The following is an 18383-nucleotide window of genomic DNA, read 5'->3' on the forward strand; positions in this document are numbered from 1 at the left end:
CACATATTTGAACTTCATATGGTGCTAGAATTCTAACGTATATGATGTAAAATTTCCAGTATCTAAAAAACAAGAGCAACTTTAGCACGGATCAAAAGTAAAATAAAATTTATCTAGCTTGGGTTTTTCCTCCTCTTTTCTTGACCACTGTAATCCTGCAATATAGCAATACCTTAAAACAAAGTAAACGATAAAGAGACTCAATGGCCATTTAGTGTCTGTGTAGACAGTATAAAACTGAAAGTGGAATTTTTTCAACAACCTGCAAAATCTTTATGCACTAAAAATTAAGGACTCTGGAAAATAGAGATGGGAGTTAGACAACATTATTTTGCTCTTTACCTATATTCTCACTCAACCTTCACCAATATTTCCTGTGTATGTCTCATTTAATTGTTCAAATGAATATGGTTACACTGTATCCAAGATTTAAAACCTTAGATTTCAAAAGTATTTTGATTTTTATGTAAAATATCCTATTCTTCATGAAATAAGTTGGTTTATTTAGACAGTCTATGTTCGAATAAAATCTTCTGGATTTTTGTCACCTGATGCTATCATGGGTAGAAGAGGTAGAGGAATTAGTTTTAGATAGGAGGAAGGAGAACTTTTTCTGAAACTGGAAGGAAGTAGGAGAAAAGGAAGCAGGCACTTTGTTGGAGTTGGAGGGGGGAAAGAATTCATCAAGAGACAGATAGTCTCCTCTTTTCTTTAAAAGTAGGAGGTGAGCTCCTCTGATGAAAGCTGGGGAGTGGCAGGGGTGCATGACGGCAAGGGAAGTGACGTTATATGGAATTGTTCCCCGGTGGAAGTGTTTGGAGAAACACATCAAAGACAACTTAGAAGAATGGCAAGCAGCAGTGAAAGTTCCAATGAACCTGGAAATCTTGAAGTTGTGGTAGGATCAAGCCTGCATGCTTAGTGACTTTCTTTTTCAATAACGGGATGCCTTTTTTTTTTTGCAAAAAAGTGGGGGGCACAGGAAGGGAAGAAAAGTTAGATTCAGTGGCATTGAAAGAAAAATGATCATTTTACCTGATTATTAATTATTTAAAATCTACTGTAATCACATAATAGAGAATAAAAGAAACAAAAACCTTCCCCAATCCTCTTGCTTTTAAAAAGAGAAAAACCCTCTAAAGAGAACACTTGATAGAATAACAGCCAAAGATTAAAAATAAAACAGAGTCCTTAATAATGAGTGAATTCTAATCCTTTGATCTTAAAACAAATGGCATAAACCCTGACTGCACTTTAAGAAGAGTTGCAAAAGATTTAAATTTATTTAGAAACTTGAATGAACTGTTAGATTATTGAAGACTTGACAAAACCTACTGCAAAATGAGAATTTTTCTTTTCCTCGACCAAAATGATAGTCTGGCTTTTCTATCAATCCCACAAGTGCTGTATGTGGAGGCACAGCGGGATGGAAAGTATAAAAGTCAGCAGCCACACATATCACTCGTGGTGTTTCTCTTGATACCTGCGTCTTGAAAATTACTTGCTGCAATAGAATCGCCTGTGGTCTCCTAAATGCAGGCATTTTACCGGCAAAAAGCCAAAGGAAGATCAGCTTCAGATTTCTTGTTTAATGAAATCATTCTTTAGGCAGATATTCATAGGGCAACAGGGGACTTGCATGAGGAGGACACTTCAGCGTAGGATTTGTACTGATGCTGGATAGAAAGATCATTGCAAAGGACACTGCAATCTTTCAACCAACAAGGGCCCTTCAGTTACCTCCAGGAAGGGCTCCACTGAGCATAGCACATGGGACATTTCTGGATTTCATTCATTAGCCTCCAACAAGAAAGGCAATCTAGCCTGAATCTCTGTTACATCAAGTGGAAAATCTAAGAAATTCGTCATCAAGAAGAGGGGAGCATCACTATAAAAATTAGTTTTCTGTGAAATTCTTAAACACTAGCATGCTTCTCATGCACAAAAATAAATCCTTCAGCACTAGAAGCGTCACCCTATGGTCCTTTAAAAAAATATCAGTGACTCCATGTGGTTCTATTTCTGCCATTATACAGAACCTGAGCATCTGTGTGATCTCAATTTTTCTTATCTTTTCTTTAAATAATTTTTAAAATTATAAAAGTAGGGGCCAGCCCCATGGCGTAGCAGTTAAGTGCATGCGCTCCGCTGCTGGTGGCCCGGGTTCGGATCCCGGGCATGCACTGATGCACTGCTTGTCAGGCCATGCTGTGGCAGCATCCCATATAAAGTAGAGGAAGATGGGCACGGATGTTAGCCCAGGGCCAGTCTTCCTCAGCAAAAAAAGAGGGGGATTGGCACGGATGTTAGCTCAGGGCTGATCTTCCTCACAAAAAAAAATTACAAAAGTAATACTTATGCATGGAAAAAATAACAAAAATTATACAATGAAAAAATATTCTTCCCATCCCAGATGTATAGAAACAACCATTTGAGTTTAATCATTTGATTTCAAACCAAATGGCATAAACCCTAATTTAGAGCATTTGAGTATCTTTGCCAAGCTTTTTCTATAATCCATGTATAAATACCCCTCTTTTTTCAGTCTATACACATTGTTCTGTGTGGTGTTGATGATATTTTCATTTAATGATTTATCTTGGAAGTCTTTCCACAACAATAGTTAACATTTGTTAACTATTTTCTATATCCCAAGCACTAAAAGACTAACTCTTTCTATTTTATTTAAACATCTCAACAACTTTGCAAAGTATGCTTTATTATTATTCTCCATTTTGGAGACTAAAATTTGAGGCAAAGAGAGAATAAGTAATTTGCCTATGGTCACACAGAGCTGGCACTTGAATCTCTATGGTCTGATGCCAAAGTACCACTCCTAACACGTTGAACATTTATTTGGCCCTTCTTCATTAACAGCGCACACCATGATCTTTTCACAGCTGCATAGTGTTCCATTATATGGATGTGCATACGTTTACTTAACCAGTCCACTATTGATGCACATGTAGGTTGTATCCAATTTTTGGCTATAACAAAAAAGCAGCAGTTAACACCCTTAGCTGTTCACCTTTGCCTACATGCACAAGTAAAACAAATTCCTAAAAATAAAATTATCAAATCAAAATTTAAATTTTTGAGTAGTAGCATGAGTTTCCCCTTCAAAGAGTAATGCCAATTTACAAACTCATCAAGAATATGTGTGTCTGTATTATTTAATTTTTATAACTATGTATATGATGTAAATCATACTATTAAAAAGTATCTCGAACTTAATAGCTGCCCAAATTTTGTTTGACAATTGGTAATGCACTTGACAATATCTTTTTCCATATTATATCAAGAGACAAATTAAACAAATCCTGTTGGGTAGAGAGCCAAAGAGCAAACAACGTTTTGCCAGTGATTAAGCATCAGTCACTGTATCCTAAGGGAGTCTATGCAGGGAATGCAGCCAAACTCAAATGCCTCTATAGCAGCCATGAAATCATACACAGAGAAGGAAATTGAAGCAATGATCTAATCCAGTGCCTTCATTTGAAAGCCTGAGAAAACTGAGACACAGATATAGACCCATCCCAAACATTCGTGGGGCCTAGAGCAAGAGGCCAAGTGGAGGCCCACGTGCCATATGTCCACGCACTTACATGTTAAAAGTCAGGTTAACAAGCTGTTAAAGGAAATGGATTCTATCTTCCCATCTTGACAAACATATCTTTTAGGTTCAAAAACAGGATTCTTGGACTTTCTAGAACACTGGTTTTCAAACTTTAGCATTCATCAGAATCACCTGGAGGATGAATTACAACAAAGACTGTTGGCCCCATCTCCAGATTCCCTGATACAGTAAGTCCGAGATGGGGCCCAATAAGTTGCCTTTCTAGCAAGATCCCAAGTGATGCTAATGTTGCTGGTCTGGGACCACACTTTGAAAACATTGCTCTAGAATAGAGACCAGGATCCAGGTGAGCATAACTCCTTGGCTGACAGACTCCTTGACCCGTGGGGCCAGAGTGGTCCCTCTAAATCAGGGTTTCTCACCCTTGGCACTATTGACATTTTATACCAGATAATTATTTGCTATGTGGGGCTGTCCTGTGCATTGTAGGATGTTTTGCATTATCCCTGGCTTCTACCCACTAGATGCTAGTAACGCCCCACCACTCCTGTATTGACAATCAAAAATGTCTACAGACATTTCCAAATACCCCCTAGGGACAAAGTCACCCCTGGTTGAGAACCACTGCTCTAAATCCTGGGGCCCATGGCAAGGCCCCTCTGCTCTGGGTCTAAGGCAGTACTGCACAGAGAAGCGAAAGGATTTCACTCAAATTTGCTTCTTGAATTGTGTGGCTCTAAGACACATATAAAAAATGTATAACTCCCCACACTCATGCACACTAAAATGAGAAGACAGAATTTAACCAGAATTCTGAAACATCTTGACATTCTGAAAGGAATTATGTATTTCAAGGCTTAGGGGAACAATCGGATCTCTAGACAATTTGGCCTATCCTTGTCCCACTCTCATCAAGTCACTTGGTGTTTAGTAATAAGGCATCGCATGCTTGTGTTATAATTATGTTGGGCTGCTGACTTAAAAAATAAAGGTCAGCACAAATCCCCAAAAGCCAAGGGCTTCTTTAGTTTTGACAGCAAGAGAGCAGTGTGGGAATTACCTAGACACATTACACATTTCAGCAGAAGGACAAGGCTTGTTCTATTGTATCTATTACTGGGGAAAAATAATTTGAGTATTCAACCTCAGTATTGACAATTAGTCTTAAATAACTTTTTTGTGTGTGTGTGAGGAAGATCAGCCCTGAGCTAACATCCATGCTAATCCTCCTCTTTTTGCTGAGGAAGACCGGCTCTGAGCTAACATCTATTGCCAATCCTTCTCCTTTTTTTTCCCCAAAGCCCCAGTAGATAGTTGGATGTCATAGCTGCACATCCTTCTAGTTGCTGTATGTGGGACATGGCCTCAACATGGCCAGAGAAGTGGTGCATCGGTGTGCGCCCGGGGTTCTGAACCCCGGCCGCCAGTAGCGGAGCGCGCACACTTAACCGCTAAGCCACGGGGCCGGCCCGACAATTAGTTTTGAAATACAAATGCCTTGTGTAGTGGACAAGATACATTATTTGCAATTCTAAGTATCCTGTTCAGAACTTGGAACATTTCCACTAGACATTTAGTATCTGATTTTAAAAATCTTTTCTTGAATCTTGTCATATTATTATCTCTGTTTGGTTCCTATAGAGTAGACATATTAATATTAAAAGCTAGTTAAATTATTTTCTCAAGTAGAAGAGTGACCTGGAAATTTTGACAGAAAGGCATAATAGGTTTCAGACAAAACACGAATGAACCCTACAATAGAATCATTCATCTGGTTAGATAGCTCAGCTTATGCTTTATTCAGCAAAACTCCCATCAATAGAAATGTTTAAAGGAAAGCATAAAGTCTGAGTTTATTTTTCCAGTGAACTCAGTATTTAAAAACATATTTTTATTGCAATCTTAACTGAAAATATATAATTTTATTCGTTTATCTCAGAAGGAGAGAATAATAACCGTATTAGGCAATGATCCGTAGGTACAAGTGACAAAAACTATCTCAAAGCAAGAAGAGGAGGAAGTTATGGATTATAAAATTAAATTGCATAGTGCTAACACTTCATAAAATAAAAAAATCAGTGAAACTAAATATTTAATTCATCTCCAATATAAAATTAAAAGTATAACATGAATTAAAATATAAATTTATAAAATATAACTATTGAACAAACTTTATCATTCAAATATAAATTAGAAAATAAAATTAATAAAAATAAAGTATTATTTAAAATAAACATTTTATTAAAAGTGGAAAAAATTAATCAAAATTTTTAAATTAAAATATCATTTGATCATTTACAAAATTCAATCTCATAAAACAAGCTGAGTAAATGGTGCCGAGTTGTAAGTATAGTTTTGAGCGAAAGATCCACCTCTTTCAGAACCTACACTAGTCCAACTATATCCTTTTGGTTATTTTATCTTCAAAAATTCCAATCTCTTTTTTCATAACTTGGAGGAAATTTTTTGGAACAATTATTTTTTTATTTTTAAGAAAGAGACACTCAACATTTTATAGACAGCAACTTGAGTTTAGTTTCAAAGAAAGTGTTTCCTATTTGTCTTTACCTTATTTCAGTTCATCAGTGTAACACTAGAGATTACCAGTTTCAATTACAATATGACTTTTTTTATTCCACTAATTCAGAAAGACTGCAAAACCACAGTAGAATTTATTTTTCTAAGAGAAGCTTTGCTTTGTCAATTGGCCTTTTCTTTCTCTTCTTGAGGATTATAGGAGTATAGAAAATGCACCTTTATTCAATTCAAATTTTTAAGGCAGAATATGACTCTCTGGGTATATTACAAGATAGAATTATCCAAACTTCGGAGATTTAAAAAAATTTCAGTTAACAGTATTACACTAACAAAAATGTCAGCATGTTAGTACCTAAAATAGCACTGGAATATCAAAAAGTAGAAATGGAATCAATCACTAAAGGGATATGGATGGTCTTCAGGACGGCTGGTGCCAGGAACCAAGGACCCTCAGGACTTGCCATCTATTATCTCCACTTCCTTCTTTGGGGAGGTGGGGGAGGAGATGGGAGAGTGGTTTTATTGTCTCCAGTGACTTTTCCAAAAGCCAAAGGACAGGCTCCTGCAGCCCTAAACTCAAACCCATTCATCTTTGTGACCAAAAAGGAAAGAAGTCTTCTTTCCCAGGTCCGCTTAAAACAAATCTTGTTGAAGAATTTTAAGTATCTCAAATCCAATCAATGTGGCCTGGAAGTGAGGTCCTTTAACGGGTCCAGCTTGGTACCTACACTACCCCCCTACTGGGGCCAAGAAGAGTGGGTCATGTACAAAGACGGAAGCTCCCATTTGGACCCCAAGGACATAATGGGAAGTGAAGCAAGTGCCCAAATGGAAGGGATGCAAGTCCCAAAGGAAGGGAGGAATGCAGGGAAGCAGCACAATAAATGTCTGGTACAGGTGATTTTAATTGGGATTTTTTAGTTCAAAAGATAATTGTGCCTCAGAGTCAAGATTCTACATGTTCCTTTGTTAGTTTTTGGAAGATGTAGGAAGGGTAAAAGACTGGGTAGAAATTAGACTTGGCTTATGTTTATGAATAACACAATGGGTCAATCAGCGAGTGTTCAAGCTGATATTGCTGTAAAGTGAGTTGGATCTCAGAAGGAACATTACTCTGGCAGAATTTAAACAAATGACACAGTCAGATGGACAAGGATTAAAACTGACAATTAGGGGTTAATAAGGTGGAATGGAAACGGAGATAACACATGGGTGTTGTATCAGATAGAGTCCCTCCCTCAAAGAGCCATTATTTTAGTGAGAGGAACAAATTATAAAAACGTGAAAAAATAATTGCTGATACTGATCGTTACTTTGAAGAAGACAAAGTAAGCAAATAGAGAGTGACTTGGTGAGGGTCAAAGCTGCTTCCACGAGGGTTGTCAAGGAAGGCCTTTCTAAGTAGTTGATATTTGAGCTGAAACATGAATGATGAGATAGAGGCATCTTGTAAAAGTCTAGAGGCCAACATTCCAAGCAAAAGGACCAGTGAAGACAAAGCTCCTGAGCTGGGAATAAGCTTGTAGTGTTTGAACATCAGTAATAAGGTCAATGTGTCTAGAGTTTAGTGGACAAGTGGAGACTGCTAGGTTATTGGGTCAGAGACAGAAGCTGGCCAGATTATGCAGTGTCTTAGAAGTCAGAGTAAGAAATTGGATTTTGAGCCCAAGCTATTTATATAAATAATAAGAAAAGACCAGTGGATTTGGCATGTAGATAATATGACTGCTGTCTATCAGTCCTGTCTTGGAGGTAAAAGCAAGCCAAATTCCAGTGGGTTTCAAAAAAACATGAAGAAGATACTAGATCAGAAGTTAAGTCATCACCAGGAGTCTCCTGGTGTGGTTCCAAAAGGAGGAAGCTGCCATATAAGAACTTCTAACAGAAATAACACAGCCTCCTTGGTCAATTCCTGACGGATGGCTCAAGTTGTAAATCATGTTCTTATTTACCCAGGAGCCATTCACATTTACGTCCAATGGCAATGCTATATTCATTATGATGACTGGGGAATCTTATGCCCCCAGAGACTTTATGGAGATTGATTCTTCTCATCCCAGAATCTTCTTGCTCACAATTAGCCCCAATATTTTTGGCTAAAAGCTGGGTGTTGACAGTGCGCAATTTTGAAGAACCCATGGAAACCATCTTTGATTTTATAAATCAGGATGTGAATCCATTTTTTAATGACGAATTTTTTTTACCACAAAATGGAATGTAAGAGAGTAAAAAAAAAAATCAAATTAATTCAAGTTTAATCAGAATTCAAATTAATTCAAAAACTCCTGCATAGTTCCATTCCAATTAATAATGGTGAATTTCTCTGCACCACTGAGAAGTTTCCATTTAATTTCATAAATCATTCATTAACTCAACTGATACAGTTTGAGATTCAGTTTGCTAACAAATATCCAAATTCTTGGCAGAGCTTGCTGTTAGTGATCATATGAAAATGGTCTTGAGACAACTGGTAGACTTACCTTGCTTTGTTTATTAAGGCCTCATATCTTATGGTCTCATGGAAGAACTTAAAAAAACATTTCTTCTTCCTTTAGGATGTAGCACTTTTTCAGGAAAATGATTCTTCTCCTTCACACCCAGAATAGCATGTTGCAGGAAACACTATACCCACACATTGGACTCTATGATTTTCTTCTCATCCAGACAGTAATTTAACCAGCAGCTTCTTGGAAATGGGCAAGAAGTTAATTCCTCATGCCCAAGCTACATGTCTGCCAGAAAAGCTACGAAGCTGCTATGTGAAAGAAAATAACACTTCATGGATCTGCTTCAGCTGACTTCTACTTAGAATATGCCAAGCATCTACTTATTACTATAAGCGACTTTTCAAAAATTGAAAACACTTGGATTGTGGTCCTGCATGGTGAATTTCCCCCACCTCCTCACTGCTATCTATTTAAAAATCCTACAATGATAAGATCACAAGGTGGTATTAAGACTTGCCACAAAATTCCCATGTAAAGCAACAGTAAAAAGGATTTATGTTTAAGAAGCTTGTTGGCCACATCAAGCAGGTCATGTTTATTGAATAAATGGGTGCCATAAGGGACCTACTCCTAGTACCCAAGAGGCCCCTTGTCCTTGCTTGAACTTGCATCCTGGCTCTGTATTTTTCTGTGACCTAGCAAAGTTCCTTGATCTCTGTAAGCCTCTGTTTCCTCATACTTAAAGTAGAAATAACAACACTACTTATCTTACTGGATTGTAATGTGGATAAATTGAGATAATACATATCAAGTACTCAGAACAGCCTGGCACACAACTAAGGTTAGCCATTAGTATTTTGTATAACCTATTCTGAGAAATAAGATGAAGAATCAAAAAAAAAAAAAAAACAAATGACACATGGAACTGTAGAACTAAGAGGGAAATTGTGTAGATTGTGTAGTACCTATTTTTAAGTACCACAGCCAGTACAGGGGGTAAAAAGATCAAGGAGATGAGAAAGCCTCCATAGAAGTCATGAGGCTTGAGTGAGGCCCGGAAGGATGTAGATAGGAAGTGTAGAAAATTATGCATATATGGACACAGAGGCAGAAACAGGAAGGTACGTGCCCACAGAACACAGATAAAAAACAAGCCAGTCTGGAAAGAGAAGGAACATATAAAGGGCTATGAAGTTGAATAAAGATGAACTGGTTTATGGTGAGCCCACCAATTGGGGAAAATAGTTCAAACTTATTTGGTTAAAAAAAATACATGCAATGAAAGAAGACTTTTGACAGAAAGTGATTTATTTCTGTCTTAGTCTATTCAGGCTTCTGTAACAAATTACCATAGACTGTATGGCTTATAAACAATAGAATTTATTTCCCACAGTTCCGGAGGCTGGGAAGTCCAAGATCAAGGCACTGGCAGATTTGGTGTCTGGTGAAGGCCAAGATCCTCAGTCATAGGTGGCCATCTTCTATAAGGGCACTAATCCCTTATAAAAGAGGTCATGAGGGCTCTACTCTCATGACCTAATCACCTCTCAAAGGCCCCACCTCCAAACACCATCACATTGGGGGTTAGGATTTACCATACAACTTTGGAGGGGGGACATAAACATTAAGTCTATAGCAATTGAATATGATGTTCGTACTATGGCAGGTAGGGCTCTTTTGGGAATTCAGCCATGCGATAGTGAGAACTTCTAGGGACATGAAGGCACCAAACATCTTCTAACCCTATTACCCCGACCAGCCCCTGCCCATATTTCTTTGCTCCTCTTTGCAGCAAAATTCCTCAAAATAGTTCTATACTTACTACCTTTTATTTCTCTTTTCCCACCATCTCTTGGGCTTTTGCCCCCTCACTCCACTGAAACTGCTCATGTCAATGACATACACATTGCTGAAACCAATAGTCAGTTTTCAGTCCTCATTTTATTTGACTTCTCAGCAGCATTTGATATAACTGACCATCACCTCTTCCTTGAGACATTTTCTTCACTTGGTTTCCAAGATATCATATACTCCCATCCCACTGGTTGCTATTTTTCATCTCCATTGACTTTCTACTTCTCTTCTCCCATCCTCTTAATGCTAGTGTTCAGTCCTACATTATCTTCTCTATCTATACTCACTTTTTTGGTTATGCCACCCAGTCCCATAAATCTATATGTTATCTGTATTCAGGTGATTCCCAAATATATTTATCCAGCCCAGACCTCTCTAATAAACACCATACTTGAGCCTTATAAACATCTCCATTTAGATGTCTAACAGACATCCCAAACTTAATATGTCCGAAACAGAACCGATCTTTCTCCCCAATTCGGTCTATCTACAGCCTTACCCATCACAGTTTATCGTAATCCCATCTTTCCAGTTGTTCCCACCAAAAACCTTTAAGTCATTCTTGACTCTTCTCTTTGTTAACTCTTCTCAACCCCCAATCAACATCAAATCTGTCAGGAAGTCCTGTTGGCTCTACTTTTACAATATACTCAGAATCAAACCATTTATCACCATGTCCTCTGCTACCTTAGTGATCTGAGTCACCAAAATCTCTCACTTGCATTACTTTGATGACCTTTGAGTAGTCTTCCTGCTTCTGTCCTTGCCCTCCTACAGCCTATTCTCAATATAACAACCAGAGTGATCCCTTTTAGGCAGATAATGGCTACAATCAAAAAAATGAACAGTACCAAATGTTGGTGAGAATATGGAGAAATTGGAATTCTCATGCATTGCTGGTGGGAGTATAAAATGGTGTAGCCCCTTTGGAAAACAATTTGTCAGTTCTTCAAAAAATTAAACATAGAGTTATCATTTGACCCAGTCATTCTAGTCCTAAGTATACACCCGAGAGAATTGAAAACATATGTTCACATAAAAACTTGTATATGAGTGTTCATAGCAGCATTTTCATAAGAGCCAAAAAATGGAAACAACCCAAAAGTCCATCAATTGATTAACGGATAATCAAAATGTGGTTATATCTACACAATGAAATATTATTCAGCCATAAACAGGAATGAAGTACTGATACATACTACAACATGGATGAACCCTGAAAATATTATGCTAAGTGAAAGAAGCCAGACAAAAAAGGCACACATTGTATGATTCTATTTATGTGAAATGTGCACAATGACAAATCCATAGACACAGAAAGCAAATTAGTGTTTGTCATGGGTTTGGGGAAGGAGAAATGGGGAGTGACTGCTAATGAGCATGGAGTTTCTTTTCCAAGTGATGAAAATTTTCTGGAATCAGACAGTGGTGATGATTGCACAACTTTGTGAATATACTAAAACCAACTGATTTGTACACTTTTAAAGAGTGAGTTTTATGGTATATGAATTATATTGTAATTTTTAAAAATTACTTCAAGGTTTTGAGCTTCTTTTCCATGGTTTCCATATGTAAGAGTAGCAATCTGGACTAGATTTACTACTACAGAAGACTGAACCTGTCTTCGTGCTTCATGGAAGTCAATCAACAAGGAAACCATCTTGGATCAAATAGTTCTTACACGACAAATGAAATCTGAAGTTAGAAACTTTTTCCTGGGAGTACACTTTAGGAGAAAATTACAACGTAAATCCTTATATCAGGGACTCTTAGGTAATATAATAGACTCTGTCTTTGTGGTTTTGCCCAAGACACAGAAACATTCTTCAGAAGAATTTTTCTTCTACTGACCAACTCTAAAAGATTAAGGCATAAAATCAAATTGCAACTAATTCCATAAAGGAATTTTTGCCAAAATAGTACAGCCTATTTCCAGATGATCTAACTTTATATAGAGATAAAGCTTGCGAAGCCAAGAGACACAAAGAGTCACATTCCCTTAGACCAACTTCCTCAAATACCATATATCTCAACTGAGCATTTGGCAAGTATTAGAGGGCAGTCTAAATTCTGATTAAATAAACGTCCATATGTTTTTGATACTGGATGCGCAGGTAGCAAAGTCAATATACTGTCATGAGAATTTAGGGGTTTGATTTATACCCTTGTCTAATCAAATAGTCATCATATTTCCAAGCTGGGGTAAACTCTAGAGATTCATGCAGATGGGGTAAAAAGTTTTTCAGATTCAACAAAGAACTCTGAATCTTCTCATTCGGACAAGCATTTAGTTGAGAGCCTAGCGTTTGTGCTATTAGACATGGATGGCGTAATTTGGGTCTGAAAAGCTCGAAGTGCAGGTGTTTTTAATCAACTGCCTGTATCATGAAAGCATTTCAGTAGAATCTCTGCAAAACGTAGGTTGGTGTAGTCCTGCATTTTTGATGAACCAGCTCCAAAATGTACTCCCTCAAGTAGATGAGCAACCTATTTGGAGTTAGACTGTGTTAGCTTTGGACACTATACTACAATGTTTTTCTCTATAAATGTTTAGGGAATGAAGAAATGAATGATTTAATGAATTTATATTATAGTATCAAGATAATATTACAGTTGAATATTTTTCTTATACAATTTTAATAGGCATGTCATGTGCTATGCTATAAAGGAACCGCTCTCAGATGACAGAAAGTCTGGAATTTTTTTCTAACTTTGTGTTCTTGGTTGTTCACTCACATGTCTTCTCCACTACAGTATAAGCTCTTTGGTGATGTTATTCACCTTTACATCCACCACACAATGCCTATTCAAGTACAAGGCCCATTAGCAGATACTCAAAAAACAATGGGAGGGAGACACTGAATAGAACTAGTTGGGATTGTTTTTAAACTTCAAGTGTCTGATGCACGATATGTTTGAAGGTATAAAAGCAGGCCAGTGTAATGGACACTTCACTCCAGAAGCTAAATAAGGACAGCTATTCCCTTTCCCTTCCCTCTGGCGGCTGGAGAGTAGCTCAATGGCCAGTTGTGGCCAGACGGACCCTCCTGTTAGGGACTTTGAATCTGGAAGAAATGACTCAAGGGTGTAAGGTTACTTAGAGTTTGAGGTACCAGTGGCAGAAGTGTGGATGTGCAGCACAGCAGCTGTTCTCCAGGAACCGGATAACAGAGCAGCTTCCCAAGCAGCCCAATCCCAGGGCAGGAATTTGTCCTCATCTTGCCCATTATCTTCATTCCTGCCCAGCCTGGCTCTCTAGATTTCTGTCAATTCATGAGGCACCCATGTAAACTGAAGAGTAAACTTGAAGGCAATAAAAAAGTACAAAAATACTAAGATTATCTTCCCTACTCATTCCCTTGGAAGACTTATCACTACTTACCCATTAACTCAGTCAAATAATGGTTATGGTTTTCCACACATACTGCTCTCTCAGATTTTTCTAGCCCTTCCATAAAATAAAGTTATCTTTAAAAAAATATAAATATAAATTTAGATTTTAAATATCCAAAAACATCTAAACTGGCATTTTCCCACTATGATAAGGAAATGGAAAAAATGGAGTAAAGAAATTTTTTCAAAAATCCAATATGCACACAATAGCCAAAGGAGAAAATCACTGAAATGTCTAACAATGGATGAATAGATTTTTAAAATGTGGTATATCCATGCAAAGGAATATTATTGCACCACAAACAGGAATGAAGTACTGATACCTGGATGCATAAAAACATTATACTAAGTGAAAGAAGCCAGATAATGGTAATGGTTGCACAACACTGTGAATATACTAAATGCCACTGAACTGTACACTTTAAAATGGTTAAAATGGTAAATTTTATGTTGTATGTATTTTACCACAATAAAAAATTTAGAATCCAATATGCAAAAAATTTGAAGAAATATAAAGTAGAATATTTAAAACAAGATCCCTTTTATTTGCAATAGAATAGAGTGGCTTGCCAAATGAATTTTTCTGGTTGTAAAATCTTTGTAGCTCCGACTTTCCCCCAGAACTCTCAGTGGAGTTATCTGTCATGTAATCAAGTTTTCATATTAAGAAATAACCTTGTGTCTTGGTGAGAGGAAAATAAAGCTCATTCAAAAGGCTTTTCATTTATCTCTGATCACAGTCATATCCCATTTCATTTAGACACAATAAGGAAGTTGTGAAAATGAAGTATAATTTGATGGATCTTGGCAAATATAATTTTTCCACTCTGGCAAAGTTTAAAGTTCTTTTATTACAGATTAGCATCAGTTACTCAATTTTCCAAACATGGGGGTGTTTACCTGGGAAAAATGGGCTGAAGATGCAGGGATTTACATAATTCTTCAAACCAGGATAACAAAAATGTGCTACTAGTTGCTATCCCACAATTGGATGGCTTATTATTGTAAAATTGTTTCAAGTTTGCTCAGTGGAATCCTGGGAAATGCCATTCACTCAATTTTTTATTCTAGAATTTTAAAATTCTTTTATCTTTTATTTCTCCCATCTCTACATTCCCCCCAAATCTCACATACCTCAGCGGTAAAAATATATATGTGTGTGTATATACACACACACACTCATATATATTCTAAGTTTCTTCAATTATTGCTTTCCATCCCTGATAGAACTGAAAAAGAAAACCCCACAAAAGAGCAAGTATTCAAGTATCAATGTCAGTGTATTTGTATCAAAGCCAGAATAAGCGCCTTTTCGTTCTACTAAGGAGCAAAAACGGCGAACTATTTCCTGTTTTACATTTCCTGCATTACTTAAGGTAAATCGAAATACCAGCAACTTCAAGTTCTATTTCTCAACTTATTAAAAAATGTGTGTTGCTTAAAAGGAATTTTTAATAACCTCTTGGGGGAAAATTGTGAGATTTTCCCAACCAGGTTCCTCGGAGGAAACCATCTTAACGCTTTTACAAATAATGAAAGCATTTCATTTCAGAAGTACTTAAAATACAATTACTTCATTTACTTTTAGAGACTTCATCAAAGTAGGTTTTCAACCCATGCTCTTCAGAGCAGGTGCCCGTAATTAAAGGCAGTCCTCTCACCTGATTCATTTCCCATGCTTTGGAGGGCTCTGCTTGAGAGGACTAACTCACTCCGCATGCGTAAGGAAGATATTATTGCCAAGTTCCACGAAGCCCTCTGAGAAATTCATCAGTGCTACAAACTACTGACCTTACCCTAAACCCATCTGCTTGCAGGCCAGCTGACTCAATGTCTCCTGCCAGCCATCAGCACACACGTGGCGTTCTGTGGCAGATCTGTGCGCAGTCAGGAATGAAGAGGAGTTCACGTTTTTAGAGAGGGTCACTGAGAAAAAAAAGAGGAGGAAACCATAATTAAAAACATTTCTTCTCAGGACTGGCCCAGTTGCCTAGTGGTTAAGTTTGGCGCGCTCCACCTGGGCAGCCCACGATCAGTTTCCGGGTGTGGACCTGCACCACTCATCAGCCGTGCTGTGGCAGTGACCCACATACAAAATAGAGGAAAAGTGGCACAGATATTAGCTCAGGGACAATCTTCCTCAAGCAAAAAGAGGAAGATTGGCAACAGATGTTAGCTCAGGGTGAATCTTCCTCAGCAAAAATAATTCCTTCTCATGAAAACAGATGATAACTTTACATAACTTTGCTTCACTTACATATCTTCATTTTTATTTATTTTAGTTAAGAACCATTTGGTAAGTATCTACCCTGTGCAAACAACTGCTCTCAGTGTGATGGACTACTAAAAAAATGAATTAGAAATGTTCTCTGCTCTCAAAGAACCACAATTCTAGTGAAAGAGACAGACAGTTCTTAACTTTTTGTGAGTTAGAGATGGCCAGAGGCAGGGCCCATTCCTCTGAGTTTACCCAATGATTTGCATAATTATAAGGAGCTGGTTGTAACTTCATTCATATCATTTCCTTTGAAGAGAGCATATGAGCATGCAAGTGTGTGAGAGTGATGTTATTTTTGGATTAATTTGGTATGTGCACTAATTCCTATTTTATAAAATAGCATCCTCTGCACTTCTTAATAAATCACAGATCATTTGTGAACCACTGCACAATTAACCACAACACAACATGATAATCATAATTTGGCCAGATGATGCAAAGGACTGGAATAAGAGCCAAGTGAATGGAAGGAGTGATGAGGATGGGATGATAGAATTAATCCAACTCAAGATTACAAACTGCAACATTGGTGGTACTGGTGGGAGATGCCTTTAAGTCCTATTCACGTAAAGGAGTAGACAGTTAAAAGTCCCATCTGGAGCAAGAGTATAGGGAAGATGGAAGGGCCACTTTGACATCCTATTCCAGGAGGTGTCACCAATACAAGAATGACAGACTATTGATAATTGTTGAAGCTGGATGATAAAAGAGTTTAAAAATTTTATTCTAACAGTTATATGGTTCTAACAATTTGAAGCCAAAAGTTTTTACATATAATATAGATATTTCAAATAAAAAAGTAACTTGGGGGAAGTTTTTTGTGAGTTGGAAATAATATATATGAATCACCACTGTCAGCTGTTATAATAGTAAAGCAAAACAGATGAACTTGGTTAGTAAAATCCTTGAAGCCATTTAGGCTTCATTTCACTTAGATGGCTGGCAGGCATTAGAGTGCACAGCAGATGGCAGGAACAAGCAGCTTACCACAGTCCCATTCGTCTGAACTGTCTAAGCAGTCGGCTTCACCATCACACCACCGGTCCCGCGACACACACTCATGGTTTGCGCATTCTAGTTCATCATCTCGGCAAAACGCTGGCACAGGGAACAAGAAGCAAGAAGACAGAAACGTTTTAGAAGCGAATGTGATTATCACTAACATGCGCATTATCATTTGCTGGCAGGAGCATGGAAGGAAGAAAAGATGTGGTCACCAAGGCCTCCAAACAGGTGTCAAGCCAGAATAACAGAATTGATAAAATCTCATTTCCTAGATGTTGATACATACAAATAGTAGCACTGAAACAGAATTACTATCTCCAAGTGATTAGATTCTCTAGTTCTAACAACAAGATTTAGAAAGTGGTACCCAGAGCGACAGAAATCCCAAAGATTAGAGAACAGGGTTAAAATCTGAAGTGGCGTGTGCAGAGCACTGGGGAGGAGCAGACTGAAGTCACCACAGGATGAAAACAAGCTCTGTCCACAGTTATGGATAATACATTGGGTTTTTTTAAATCTCTACTATTAAATGATTCTCTGAGTCATATACTAACTCCCTGCTGGGTTTTTTTAAATTATAGTGAAACTCCTCGATTGCCTGCCTAGCACCCATTTCCTTTCTTCCTCCTTTTTTAAGGGAACCTGATTTTGTTCAGGCCCCTCACTCCAGCTCCAGAGAAAGATCCTGATTAGTTCAAGTGGAACATGGCATTTTTCTGACTATAATTATTTTTTTCTGAATATAATTATTAGTCCAGGAGTAAACACACAATCCAAGATCAGGGTCTTGGTGTGTGGTTTTGTGGGTTGTGCTTTGCAAAATAGTTCCTGCCCAAAGCCTGCTGGCCAGGCCATGTGCCCCTGCCTGGGACAGGGGCGGTCTGGAGGAAACAGCATCTTTTTCTAACTGGTTGTCCCTATGGGGCGCTTCTTTTTGCGATTCAGCTGTTTAGGTCTTGTCTTTTCTAATTTACACAAAGGCTCTTGAATTCTAGCTGGGACCCTTCTCAAAGTTAGACCATCTCAATGAATCCCTGAGTGGTGTTCCAGAGATGATGGCGAGGTTCTTGCTCCTTCCAACTAGATATGATCAAGGAAAAAAAGCATGGCAGCCCAGTGCTCTTGGCAACCATCTTTTGACCCTGAGGGGAGCCAGCCAGAGGTCAAGCCAAACTAAAGAATCACAGAAAAAGTACTGAACTCCCACATCCAGCCTCAAGATCCAACCTACATTGACTTTTTCTATGGTAAGTCATATGTGATATAGACAATAATAAAAGATAATAAATGT

The 18383-nt window shown here is 37.8% G+C and overlaps 1 protein-coding gene across 1 annotated transcript in view; it reads right to left on the reverse strand.

Moving 5' to 3' along the window:
- CORIN (corin, serine peptidase) overlaps window positions 1-18383 on the reverse strand; it is a 217346-nt gene that overhangs the window by 21256 nt on the left and 177707 nt on the right. Inside the window, 2 exon segments of the mRNA XM_058547003.1 lie at window positions 15606-15735; window positions 17075-17185. Coding sequence (XP_058402986.1) covers window positions 15606-15735; window positions 17075-17185 — 241 coding nt within the window.

This window comes from Diceros bicornis, chromosome 8 (assembly GCF_020826845.1).
Source record: "Diceros bicornis minor isolate mBicDic1 chromosome 8, mDicBic1.mat.cur, whole genome shotgun sequence".
Lineage (NCBI taxonomy): Eukaryota > Metazoa > Chordata > Mammalia > Perissodactyla > Rhinocerotidae > Diceros > Diceros bicornis.